A 12,670-nucleotide genomic window follows, 5' to 3' on the forward strand; every position below is an offset into this window, starting at 1 on the left:
AAGTCAACTTACCAATCAAATTTTGACACATGTAATTTTATTTTTTAAAAAAATATCTAAAACAAGTCTTTTTCGATTTTTAATTTTCTAAAACTGAAAATTTCTAAATTCCTAAATTTTCTCAATCAACAATACGTTCAAATTTTTTTGGTAAGATAACTTCCAGCCACGTCTCCATTTCAAATGGTTCAACTCTTAAAGTAACTTCAGGTAACTAATTTTATTCTACGTCTCTCTCCTCTTTTCCATCGTTTCTTCTTCTTCTTCAAATTTTTTGTTTGTTTTGAATGGAGCAAAATATCATACAAGTTTATGTCTAACATGTATTAAGATTTATCTTTCTTGCCTTCACAATTTTATATATTCACTATATTTTTTTTCTTTTGCATGATTAAGGTTGAAGATGATACTATAGAATGATTCTATTTCAAATCTTAAATCATCAACAAAACAAAGCTCAGAACATTGTCACCAGTTCAGGCAACTGTAAGTATTATCTGATAACCCCAGTTATTTACAAACTAAGTACTTACAAATCTGTTCGTTATGGATTGTCTATTTTACAAATATTTTTTAGTCTTATTCTTGAAATTTCAGGTTGGTGATGTCTACAGAAGGAGGAATGCAATGGAGAAGAACCCCAAAATGTTTATTCGTCTTCTTCTTTTATTTTTAGTTGGGCATTTGTCTTTCTGCTGGAGCATTTATATTTCTACTGGACCTCAGGTATCAAAACTTTTGAATAAATACTTTAAAAAATGTTACTTCAAAATTATTTTAGTTTCACTTTTATTTTTATTATATTTCAAATAAGTACATTATATTAATATTGTAAAGAAGACTTACTTAAAGTACGAAAAATAAAATTGAATGGAACAAATTTAATAATTTTAACTCTTTTTACATGTTATTTATATTTTAATTTTCTATAAAAATTGCTTCCAAACATATATCTCAATTTGGAAAAGAATCATAATAATTATATTAACCCTTTTAACCATTTTCTTTGAATGCAACACTTCTAACTTAGATCTCCATTATATCCATCTCCAAAAATAATACAAAATAGTAATTAATATTGAAAAAAAAACACAGAACATTCAAATTTTATAAAATAAATAACTTAAACGCAATAAATTGTCTGTGCGTAGCACGGGTGGTAATACTAGTTTAATTATAACTCACCACAACTTGGGGAGCAGAGACATCTCCTCTGGTGCCCCTAAACGTAACTTGCAAAATCTCCTATGGGTTCTATCAACCGCCTATGCCCCTCATTCATTAATGAGTCGCGAAACGTCGTAATCACCCTTCCGTGGGAGAAATAAAAAAAAAGAAAAATCGAAAATTGAGGGAATCGGGTGATTCGGGTTGAGAGGGTTCTGGTCTGGCACAAATTTTGGTTTGGGTTATGGCGGGTTTATAGATCGGGCGGTTTGGTTATCCATTCCCCCATTCGTCGTGAGTCCTCCCCAAAATGGTCGATCGATTCCAGGTCGTCCAATTCAATTCAATTCAATTCGCAGCTCCCGAGAAATCTTGCAGCTCCCTAGAAAGCTCGATCGTTGGATTCTCCGGCGAATGCAGGTTAGTTGTTCTCTTCCCCAAGCTGCATTGGATAAAAAAAATTTTTAGGGTGTGTAACTGGAAATGTGAATTAATTAAAGCATATGGTTGGTTGATTGATTTGAGTTGCCTCTATGGAATTGAGTTGAGTTGAGTTCAGTTGAGTTGAGTTGAGGTTCTTGAGCTTATAGTACCCGAAACCTCAATTTGATATGTAGTTGAAGCATAACTTGGTAAAACTAGTAGAACTGATAATTGAAGTATAATACATATAACTGTAGATAATTAGATAACACTAGTATAACCGTCACTTGAATTTGTTGTTTTTGCAGGATACAATGACGAAACACGTGAGCATACATTTCAAATTCAAAGATCGAGTCTATAGTGTAACCATGAAGACAACAGTGGATGATATAACTTTGGCAATGCTTGAAGAAAGGTTGTATAAAAAGCTGTCGTTGAATGAAAGGAATGTAAAACTGGTGCTGAGGTACATGCCGATGGTGGTTGGATGTGAGGCAGAGCTAACTATTTGTGATGATGAGGATTTGTTTGTTTACCTAATAACAATTGATAAAGACAACCGTAGAAGTCTTTTGTTAGTGGAGGAGACAAGTGTATCAGATCAGTTAGAGGTGGTGTCAAGAGTGTGCAAAAGTTCTGTTGGTATGAATTACCAAGCGTTGCAGGGAAATGATGATGAAGTCGGACCTAAAGCCCTGATTCTGTACGTAGAAAACGGGGAGGCAGATCAACAGAAGAAGCAGATAGAGGTAGAGAATGATGACGAAAGAAGACATAATGATTTTATGGATACAGACGCTGAGACAGAAACCGCAGCTGAGACGGAAACCGCAGCTGAGACCGGAAACTGCAGCTGAGACTGAAACTGCAGCTGAGACGGAAACTGCAGCTGAGACTGAAACTGCAGCTGAGAGAGAAACCGCTGCTGAGAAGGACACCACAGCTAATATGGATGGCAGTGGTAATATGTATGTTGAGCAGCTACCTTTAGTAAAATGTAGTCAAGTTATAGAGGAATGGGGAGATGCTATGGGTCTGTACCTTCTGCAGGAATTTCCAAACAAGAGATCACTTCAAGAGGTGGTGGATAGAGCTGCATTTGGTTGCAGCTTTCGTTATGTTATTAAAAAATCTGATCGAAAACGGTTGGTGGTAAAATGTTGTGAAGCAAACTGTAAATGGGGATTGCGAGCTGCGAGGATTCGAGAGACGGAAATTTTTTCTATTAGGAGGTACTGGGGTGTGCATACATGCTCTCAGACTAATCAAAGTAATAGCTGCAACAGCAAGAGGAAAGGATCTGCAGAATTAGTTGCAACTTTTTTGAATGAGGAATATCCTGGAAAACTGATGACTCCTGTCCCGAGAGATATCATAGACTTAATTAAGTTAACACTGGGTGTATCGGTATCTTACTCCACCGCCTTGAGAGGGAAAAATCTAGCTATGAGTGAGTTGCGTGGTAATTCAGAAGACAGCTACAAGATGTTGCCTAGCTACTTGTACATGTTAGAGCAGGTTAATTCCGGAACAACAACAGAGGTGAAGTTGGATGAGGCAGGTAAGTTCAAGTACCTTTTCATAGCTTTAGGAGCTTGCATTGAAGGGTTTAAGGCCATGAGGAAAGTGATTCTTGTGGATGCTACATTTTTGAAGAACGGATATGGTGGGGTACTAGTATTTGCTAAAGCTCAAGATCCTAATCGCCACCATTATCCCCTCGCGTTTGCGGTACTTGACGGTGAGAATAATGCTAGTTGGACTTGGTTTTTCGAGATGCTCAAAACTGTTATACCGGACTCTTCTGAAATAGTTTTTATGAGCGATAGAAATCAGAGCCTCATCACTGCTGTAGCTAATGTGTATCCACAATCTCACCATGGCCATTGTATATGGCATCTAGCTCAGAATGTGAGAAACCATGCTTGTAACACCATCAAAGCCGTAGTGCCATGGAGATTTATGGAGTTGGCTAGGTATTACACAGTGCCTGAGTTCGAGGCTGCTTATGCATCTTTTAAGGTGAGATATCCTTCAGCCTTCAAGTATTTGGAGGAGAACACTAACAGAGCAACAAGGGCTAGGGTCTACTTTCCAGGTTGTAGATACAACTTGGACACTAGCAACAGTGTGGAGTCGATGAATAGTGCGTTTAGGGACGCAAGGAGGTATGCCTTGATACCATTGTTGGATACAATCATCAAAAAAATATCTGACTGGTTTAATGAACATCGGAAGGACGCCGTGTCTGGATCACTTGATACCAAACTGGTTCCTCTGGTTGAGATCCATTTGCACAACTTATGGGCCAAAGCTGAGAAAACGCCAGTGCTGAATAGTTATGATCTTGAGTACGAGGTTACCGACACTGACAATGGGAAGGTTTATTTGGTGAATTTGATAGCGAAGTCATGTAGCTGCAAGGTATTTGATTATGAAAAGTATCCTTGTCTTCACGGACTTGCTGCTTACTTATATTTCCTTGAGGTTCCTGCTGCTAATGGTCGTCGACGTGAGGTCAACATAGAGTATCATCAGTTGTGCTCAAAGTATTACTGGACAGAACTTTGGGCAATGGCTTATTACAGGACCATTTCTTCTGTGCCGGACAAGTCTGAATGGATTGTATCAGATCACATCAAAGAGCTCCAGATCATACCTCCGAAAAAGCTGACAAGGAAGGGAAGGAAAAAGGTTAATAGGAATCCATCAGTTGGAGAACGACGTAAAAGGACACAAAACGTAAGGCGAGCGAGGACAAATTTTGGTTTTAATTGGCTGTTGTTTGGAATGCGTTCTAATCCTCCAAGTGAAACAAACTAAATCTTGGAATGTTGCTTTTGCTATGTTACTTTTGCTATGTTGCTTTTGCTATGTTGAACTTGGAATGTTGTTGTTGTTAATTTTAATCGGGTTTGGACAACTACTGAGAACGTTGGTATAACTAAGTATAATTGTTCCTGAATATACCCGAATTTGGTCCTTTATATATCCAATAAATGATATAAATTCTCCATCTTCTCTCTCTCTTCTTTCACTTCTCTCTCTCGAGACTCTTCTCCTTACTTTTTGAGGACAAAATATCGAAGATGCAAGGAGATGGTTCGGTTTCGTCAAGGAGAAGGGAAAATTCTGCAAGAAAATTGTGTTTCTGTCGCTTAGATGCCGAAATAAGACAAGCTTGGACAGACAAGAACCCGGGGCAGCGATTTTATGGTTGTCCGCGTTATAAGGTATCCCAGCTGATGATAGAAATTGTGATCCCAGATTGAAAAATAAAGCAATTATTTACAATGGAATTTCTGGCAGGAGAAAAATGGATGCAACTACTTCAAATGGTTTGATTGAAGCCCGGGATGAGATCCAAGAGAAGAGTAGGGTGATCGAGCAGTTAAACCAAACCATTGCAGAACTCACAATTAATTTGGAGAGGATCCAACAAGAAGAGAAAATAGTTAGAGACTTTCAAAATCTCTATGTTTAATGGTGTGAGAAAGTTTTATTCTAAGTTTACGTCTCGTATTGGAACCTATGTATTTTCTAAGTCTGTGCACTGTGTCGAACTTATGTGACTTTCAGAATCTCTATGTTTAATGGTGTGAGAAAGTTTTATTCTAAGTTTGGAAAACCACGGAAAACTAGTAAAACAAGGTGTTACTATGATCGTAAATAACAAATATTTACTTGACAACTGTGGAAAACCACGGAAAACTAGTAAAACAAGGTGTTACTATGATCGTAAATAACATCATCCCCTCTAATCCAACATAAAATTGTTAATGCACAAACACATTCACTTGACTACTCCCGTAATTCATCAACAGAAACTCCTCCTGAAATTATATTAGTGAAATAAACTAAACTAATTCATCATCATCACATTTTCTATTATGCATTGTATAGTCTTTCCAAGTTCATTTTCTTAATAAGAGCAGCTTACAAAGGACCATTCTACAATTCTCGTGCTTTCGAAAATATTCTTGCACTTATCAATTAAAATTGAATGGTAATGAGGGAAAATAACAAGTAAAACCTTCTTCACCAATTTAAATTATACGTAAAACTAAAAAATGTTGAAATCACAAAAAATAGAACTATGAAGAAATTTGGTAACACCTGAAACTTCAGTATAACTATGAGCAAATATTTTGGGGGGGGGGGGGGGGAAACTAAAAAAAATTTCGCGCCTAATCGATAATATTCCAAAAATTTCAATTATTTCGGTCAAAAAGTAGACTCCCTCTTTGCTCTCTGTCTCGTCTCGTCTACTCGTCTCACTTTAGTCAATTATTTCAATTATTTCGGTCAAAAAGTAGACTCTCTCTCTCTCTCTCTCTCCTCTGAGACAAATCCTCTCCTCTCTCTCTTTACTCTCTTCTCATCTCGTTGATATCTACCCACCTCCCTCCCTCATCTTATCTATTTCAAAATTCCCTCTACTGACGATGACTCACCCGTACCAAGAGATGAAGGACATGAAGAAACACAAGAAACACTACGACATGTTAGGCTACATTTGCGATGCCCAGTATGGAATTCCTACCCGTTGCCCATGTGGTGGTGAAATCAAGACAAATGTTTCTCCAAATCCTAAGTATCGCCATGATTTCGATACCTTGCCTGGGTGTAGGTACTTCACCTGCAAGAATTATGAGGTAATTTCCTTCTTTGTAGAACTATGTTAAACTTAGTTATACTCTGGGTAAAACAAATTTAATTAAACTTAGTCAAACCTAATTATACTCTGGGTAAAACTGTGTTAATCCTACTGAGTGAAACCTAGTTATACTCTGGGTAAAACTGTGTTAATCCTACTGAGTGAAACCTAGTTATACTCTGGGTAAAACTGTGTTAATCCTACTGAGTGAAACCTAGTTTTACTCTGGGTAAAACTGAGTTATACTATGCATGAAACTGTGTAGGACGATGGGATGCACTTTCGTCAGCCATGGGCTTTTGGTGTTGAGGATGAAGTGAGGCGCCTAAGGATGGAGGTGAATGATATGGCTGAAGAGATTGCTAAGCTTAAGAGGATTATTACCTCTACCTCTCGTCCATGAGATTCTCAAATCTCAAGTTCTTACTATGGATGTGCTAAAAATAAGAACTTTGCTTTGTATTCCCTATCTATTTCCAGTTTCGGTTACAAGTCTTTTTTTTTGTTCTGTTAAGACTTGTATAAGTACTACTAGGTTTGTTCTGTTAAGTCTTTGAATCTTATCTAATGTTAGACTTATTTTGTGGTTATGTTAAGAACTTTGTTTGTCTTGAGTGTTGGCTTAGTGGATTTCATTTCAAATGGTAATATGTCATAGAATTATCATTCACCTAAAACGAGACAAATCTAATAACAACATTACAACACTAATATGACATAACAACTTAGTCATAACATAGTTAAAGTTGTAAATCCACATCACAAACAAGATAAACATTCAGACTTCGTTTGTCTTTAACAAAAAAAAAACGATTAACATAAAACATCCAGAGACTTTGTTTCACTCAACTCCACTTGACTTCACTTGGTTTTCTGTTTTTTGCCTTTCCCCACAGACTTCTGGGTTTTCTTTCTTTTGTCTTTCCCTTGTGATTCTGCTTCTTCAACCTCTACTACTTTGCCTTGTGCTTCCTTGACAAACTCCTCAAGCGGGGCCAATCTCCCATCCAGCTGGTCAAGTTTCTTGTCAATTTTCCTCATCAGTTTCATTGTTTTTTTCAGCATATTCATAACATCTCCCAGCTGAATCGACTGCTCACCTACCTGTACTCCATCCTTGTTGCATCTTCAATCGGTTCTGGCTGTTTTTCACGCCCAGCTACATCTTCGTCGAACATGTCTTTAAAAAAAACCTTCTGCCCTGCATCCAGACACTTCTCCCAACTGTCCACAGCTATATCAGATTGATCAACATCGTCTTCATCTTCCATAATCTCATCCAAAAGGCTATTTTCTCGTGGAGTTTTGGTGGGGATGATGCTGTCAATAACCTATCACACACATAAATAAATTTAAAACTTAGCAATTTCTAATGTCTAAAAAGAAAATAAGTTACTACCTTACTTCTACCACAGTTTCACTTTATTCCTACCCTAGTTCCCTTTCTAGTACTACCTTACTTCTACCACAGTTTCACTTTATTCCTACCCTAGTTCTACCACAGTTCACAGGAAGACTTACAGTTGTGTTACCCAGTTCCTTGTTTATCACAGAAAGTGACACCCCTGTCATTCCATTTCGTTTAAAGTAGGACTTGCACATCCTCGGACAGTCGCGACCAGCTCCAACCACAGGCTCTCTGAACGCTATTCCTAGCTTCGGAATTGCCTCGAATGCAAGAAGCTGTTACACACAACATTTTTGCATTAGTAAACAACAATGTTGTCAGACTGGTTTAATGGGATTTTGCATACCTCTAATGGAACACAGAAACCTGGTAGCGGCCATAATGTTTTCTCTTTCACCACCCCTCCAAAATGCTTCATTGTGTGAGAGATCTCCTTCACCATGTAATCATAGGAAAATCTTCCCCACGGAAAGGACTTGCAGTACTCAAGATCATCCACTGCTCTCTGGAACACCTCCAATACATCATTAGCCTTGTGTCCAACCTTCGTTTGCGCACAAACAACCGAAGCTAAGAAGAATAGAACCGCCATCTTCAGTCTGTCTTTGTGGGGTCCCATGTTCACCAACTTCTTCCTAACATCCTATAACCTTCTCGGTTCTCCTTCCTTGAAATGACGATCAACGAACCTCGTCCCACCAAGCTCTTTGTAGCCGAGAGGATAGTTCTGGCAGAATAGCCCATATATCAAACCATGTTCCCTCAGCCCGTAACGGATTGGAACCCCATTCACAATGAACCACACTTCTCTCAGCTTCTCGCTACCAGCAGTACGCAACAACAACATCCACATTCCCTGAACCCTGTGGTTAGTCTCTATCTTCATGTGGAAAATGTGTCTGAATTGAGGATGCTCCGTGAACCAGCTCATCTCCGCGTTAGACAGCTTGGGTTTCAGATTTTTTAGCGTCTTAATCGCGCTAGCTATCATACACCTTGTCCCTAGCTTTTTTTTTTTTTCTGTACTCGGTTGGCTTGAAGAACATGCTGGTTGGTTTGATTGCCTCGGTTGCCACATTTCCATTCAAACCCTGCAAGTTATACCAAAGTATTCACCACGTTATACCAAAGTTATATCCAAGTCATACTAAAGTTATATCCAAGTTAGTTATATCCAACTTATATCCAAGTTATATTCAAGTTATATCCGTTTACACAATTTCAGTTTACCTCTACCAAAACTAACATGTTATTCCTATACTTCCCCTAGTATTACTAGCATTAACACACTCAATTGAAAATTTGTTACATTTGTTACCTCTGGTTCAGGTGGATTCCCGGGTTCAGGTGGATTCTCATTGTCATCTCCATTTGCTAACTCTTCTCGGTCATTTTCTTTTTCAGAACCTTCATTATCATTATCCTTTCCTTCTCCGTCTTCATTTCCTTCTCCGTCACCATTTCCTTCTTCAGAACCTTCAGTCTCTTCCTTCTCATCTGCTTCTTCTTGTTCTTCTTCAGCATCTTCATTCTCCTGGCTAGAACCATCGGAACGGTCGTCATGATCATTCTCTTCCTCTCCAGAACCGGCTTTCTGATTCACTTCATCTCCAGAAGAAGGGGTTTCCTCATTCTCTTCTTCTTCAGATTCAGTCCCAATCGCCGGAGTTGCTGGAGGAGCTGGAGGAGATGGGCCAGCAGGACCTTTGTTCACTGTCGCCGGAGCAGTTTCTAAAGCCACATCACTCGGCTCCGTTATCTCTGCCGTACTCTCCCTCGCGTCCTCACTCGTCTTCTCCGCCGAGACATCCGTCGTCTTCTCCGTCGAGACATCCGTCGTCACCTCCGTCGAGACATCCATCGTCTTCTCCCTCGAGTCAACAATCTCCGTCGTCTTTGCCGTTCCCGTCGATTCAACATTCCCCGTCGTCGTCTTCTCAATATTATCGGAGGCCGTCTTTACAAACTTCACTTTCCGAACCTCTTCCTTCGTTGGATTATCCTTCCTCTTACCCCTTCCTCTCGTTTCGACCACCATATTGCAATCGTTGTTGGCTCCTCTGAACTCACCGATTGATTTTCAAAACTAGGGTTTCTTCTCGTTTAAAGTGGAGTGAAAAGAGGGGGAGAAATGGAGAAGAATGAATTAATTGGAGGATTCAGGGAAAGAGTTTGATAAAATCGACAGATTTGGTTTGGTTTCGAACGATGAGTTTGGTTTTGAGGGATTGGTTTGGTTTCCAGGGATTGGGTAAACGGTTAAACGATTTGGTTCAATTGAATTGACCATACATCCGGGTCGGGTCACTGCGGATGAGTTATACCCTGGTACAACTTGTAAATACTTCATTTTTTCCAGGGTTTTTTGTCATTTCCGCCTTTTTCGAAAAACAAAATATTTATCTTTCTGTTTATACGGGTGTCTTTGTGAGATTATCTTTTTACACTTGGGGGCACCAGAGGAGATGTCTCTGGGGAGCATCAGGAAGCGTAAGCGAAAGAAAATTGTCAAATAAAAACTTGGCGAGAGCGTGAGAATCTATTATATTATATATCAGCGCCGGCCGCGATTTCGAAGTAGAGCTAGATTTGGGGGAGGATGGAAGAAGTAAGGTCGGCGATGGAGCAGCAGATGGATGTGATGGCGGATCTGGTCCAGAAGCTCTCTGGTGAGCTCCGAACCGGACTACAACCTGCCTACGAGAATTTCATCGGATTTTTCCACGCCATTGATTGGAAGGTTAGTGAGTCTGCTGCTTGAAGAATCCTCCTTCGTTTTCAATCTTGCATTTTCTCGGAATTTAGAATCAGCAAGTCTTTGAAGACTGTTGTTTTGCTCTAATGCGGCAAAATCATTTGAGATTGAATTTGTTCTTCTTTTTGTTGGGGGACAGGAACCTTGGATAATGGGATTAATGGCGTTTCATGCTCTGTTTCTGCTTGTTACTCTTCTTTCTAGAAGGCGTCTCAACTTCCACATGTTCCTCTTCTTATTCGCATGTAAGTTCCCTTCGAAATACTGACAGCCTCTTTGACCTTATTCATCTCTTAGGTGTTGGAAATTTACCGGTCTGTAATGCTGTAAATTATGGTCTTGATAGTGTGTTTTAAGTTTCATGAATCATCCATCTCCTGATCTCTCACTAGGGGCTAGGTTTGCAGTATTTGTCTTGTATCAAAGAGCTTCTTTCGACACTTGTGCCTTGCAGCTTCAGATATCTCTTCCTTCACACTTGCTTTTAGGAATCCACAACCTAGCTAGGCTTTTTATTTTCGGTTCAGTGCAAAGATTTATTTTGACACCTGGTTAGTGAGTAACACCATCCATATGGAGAAATGATTTTATGATTTTGTATGATAGGAAAATCCCTCGGATACAAAATGGTTGGTGAGAGTAAAGTATGATATAGTTTATAGTTTAAAAGCATCAAGTCCAATGACTGGCATCTCCATATCATTTTAATGTTTTCTGATGTTAGTTTTTCCATCAGTACACATGTTACTGCTAATTTTGATGTGCTCCAAAACAATTTGCAGTGGGTGGGGTATACTTTGCAGAGAGCCTCAACCGACTCTTGAGAAAAAACTGGAAGAGCTTCTCAACTCAAAACTACTTTGATCCGCACGGAGTCTTTGTCTCGGTTCTTTGGTCAGGGCCACTTCTGGTCATTGCAATGATAATCCTGGTATACGTTTAGGCTTTGGCAATGCCCTTCTCCTTCTTCTCTGCATTAATATATAAGAAGGATAGACTGGTTTCATGAACCAGATTTAGAGTGCGTAGATTGTTGTTTCCAACTACATCATCCATTAAAGATGTACAAAATTAAACACTTAAACAGACAGTAGTCCTCCTCCTCCTGTGTTCATTTCCTAAAAAAAACAAAAATGGTGAACCCTAGGGAGAAGAAGTGGAAATGTGTAGTTTTTTAGCATGAATTAGAATCATGGCTGACTAAGGGACTGAGAATTGGAGGATCTGTTTCGTATTTAACTTGGGAACAAAATGACATAATCATTAATGTATGGAAAATCTGATAGAGGCATGTTTGTTTGTGTGTTTGACAGATAAACACACTTTTTTCGCTTTGCTACTTAATAGTAAAATGGAAGAGAGCTGAGCTCAGGCATCGTGCAAGGCTTGCTCGTTCCAAGCAGGAATAGATGATGAGAGAGAGCGAGAGATCTCAAGTCTCTCCCTAGAATCTTTCTTTGTCCTCACATTTAATTTATGTGTTCTATTATGTATTTCTGTTTTGAGTGAGTTATGCAATTAGACACTTTTGTCTTTTTTCTTTACACAATTACACACTTCATGCTTGCTAGACACAATTCATGTAACCGAGGTGTTCTTTTGTCATATTTTCCCTTCACATGACTTAAAGCAAATCACTTATTTGCCTCGTTCTAAAACTCACCCGAGTTACCGATTATTTGGCCGAGAACTCGTTACGCAGTGGGTCACCGTGGCGAGTTAGAGGTGACCGGTGCAATTATTCGGCAAACCGATTTCTGTCCGCCATGAATGTTGTTTAACGAAAATCGCCGATTAGTTAACTAAACCGTGGAATCTACCGTGGAACAATTACTTACTTTCTCTAATTTATAAGTTCAAGATCGTAACTTTTGTTGAGAATCAATCAAAATTGTGTAAATAACATCAGAAGATCATTGAAATCTGTTTAACAAACGTGAAAATGGACAACTAGAGAATATGTTCTACATACATTCGAGAGGAAGGAGATGATGTCACTATAGTAATTTCTCATCCATTAAAGAAAAGTGAAAAGAAAACACTATTTACTTACCTTGAACGCGTGTTATGTAAGACTATATAAGTAATATATAATTAATATGTATACAATTCATTAAAGACTGAAATTAATTTCAAAAACAGTAACATATTCACCACAAAACCCTGATCTATCATGTAATTGGGTATTTATTTAAAAATTATGATTCCCAATACATGTTTTATATGTATATATATAAAGTATTATACATAAAAATAC

At 38.6% G+C, this 12,670-nt stretch overlaps 3 protein-coding genes across 3 annotated transcripts; 1 reads left to right on the forward strand and 2 right to left on the reverse strand.

Moving 5' to 3' along the window:
• Nucleotides 1-6,889: 6,889 nt before the first annotated feature.
• LOC106365760 (submandibular gland secretory Glx-rich protein CA-like) lies at nt 6,890-9,696 on the reverse strand. Its single transcript, XM_022711274.2, has 2 exons — nt 8,005-9,696; nt 6,890-7,933 (listed from the first exon to the last, which is right to left on the reverse strand). Exon 1 carries the CDS (start codon nt 9,694-9,696, stop codon nt 8,914-8,916), a length of 783 nt encoding a protein of 260 aa, XP_022566995.2. The 3' UTR covers nt 6,890-7,933; nt 8,005-8,913.
• LOC125588348 lies at nt 8,302-8,649 on the reverse strand. Its single transcript, XM_048759655.1, has one exon. The coding sequence runs from the start codon at nt 8,647-8,649 to the stop codon at nt 8,302-8,304; it is 348 nt and encodes a 115-aa protein (XP_048615612.1).
• A 405-nt stretch (nt 9,697-10,101) lies between the features above and the next one.
• On the forward strand, nt 10,102-12,059 carry LOC106379342 (transmembrane protein 18-like). The gene is made up of 4 exons (XM_013819325.3): nt 10,102-10,398; nt 10,553-10,658; nt 11,196-11,344; nt 11,727-12,059. The coding sequence occupies exons 1-4, from the start codon at nt 10,258-10,260 to the stop codon at nt 11,820-11,822; spliced, it is 492 nt and encodes a 163-aa protein (XP_013674779.1). The 5' UTR covers nt 10,102-10,257; the 3' UTR covers nt 11,823-12,059.
• The last annotated feature ends 611 nt before the right edge of the window (nt 12,060-12,670 follow it).

Source organism: Brassica napus, chromosome C6 (assembly GCF_020379485.1).
Source record: "Brassica napus cultivar Da-Ae chromosome C6, Da-Ae, whole genome shotgun sequence".
Classification (NCBI taxonomy): domain Eukaryota; kingdom Viridiplantae; phylum Streptophyta; class Magnoliopsida; order Brassicales; family Brassicaceae; genus Brassica; species Brassica napus.

Excerpts from the sequence above, each read along its gene's own strand:
- LOC125588348 (XM_048759655.1), bottom strand. The coding sequence starts at position 8,649 with ATGATAGCTAGCGCGATTAAGACGCTAAAAAATCTGAAACCCAAGCTG.
- LOC106365760 (XM_022711274.2), bottom strand. The coding sequence starts at position 9,696 with ATGGTGGTCGAAACGAGAGGAAGGGGTAAGAGGAAGGATAATCCAACG.
- LOC106379342 (XM_013819325.3), top strand. The coding sequence starts at position 10,258 with ATGGAAGAAGTAAGGTCGGCGATGGAGCAGCAGATGGATGTGATGGCG. Across the intron at positions 10,659-11,195 it reads GTTCCTCTTCTTATTCGCAT|TGGGTGGGGTATACTTTGCA; the intron begins GTAAGTTCCCTT and ends AACAATTTGCAG. Across the intron at positions 11,345-11,726 it reads TCATTGCAATGATAATCCTG|ATAAACACACTTTTTTCGCT; the intron begins GTATACGTTTAG and ends TGTGTTTGACAG.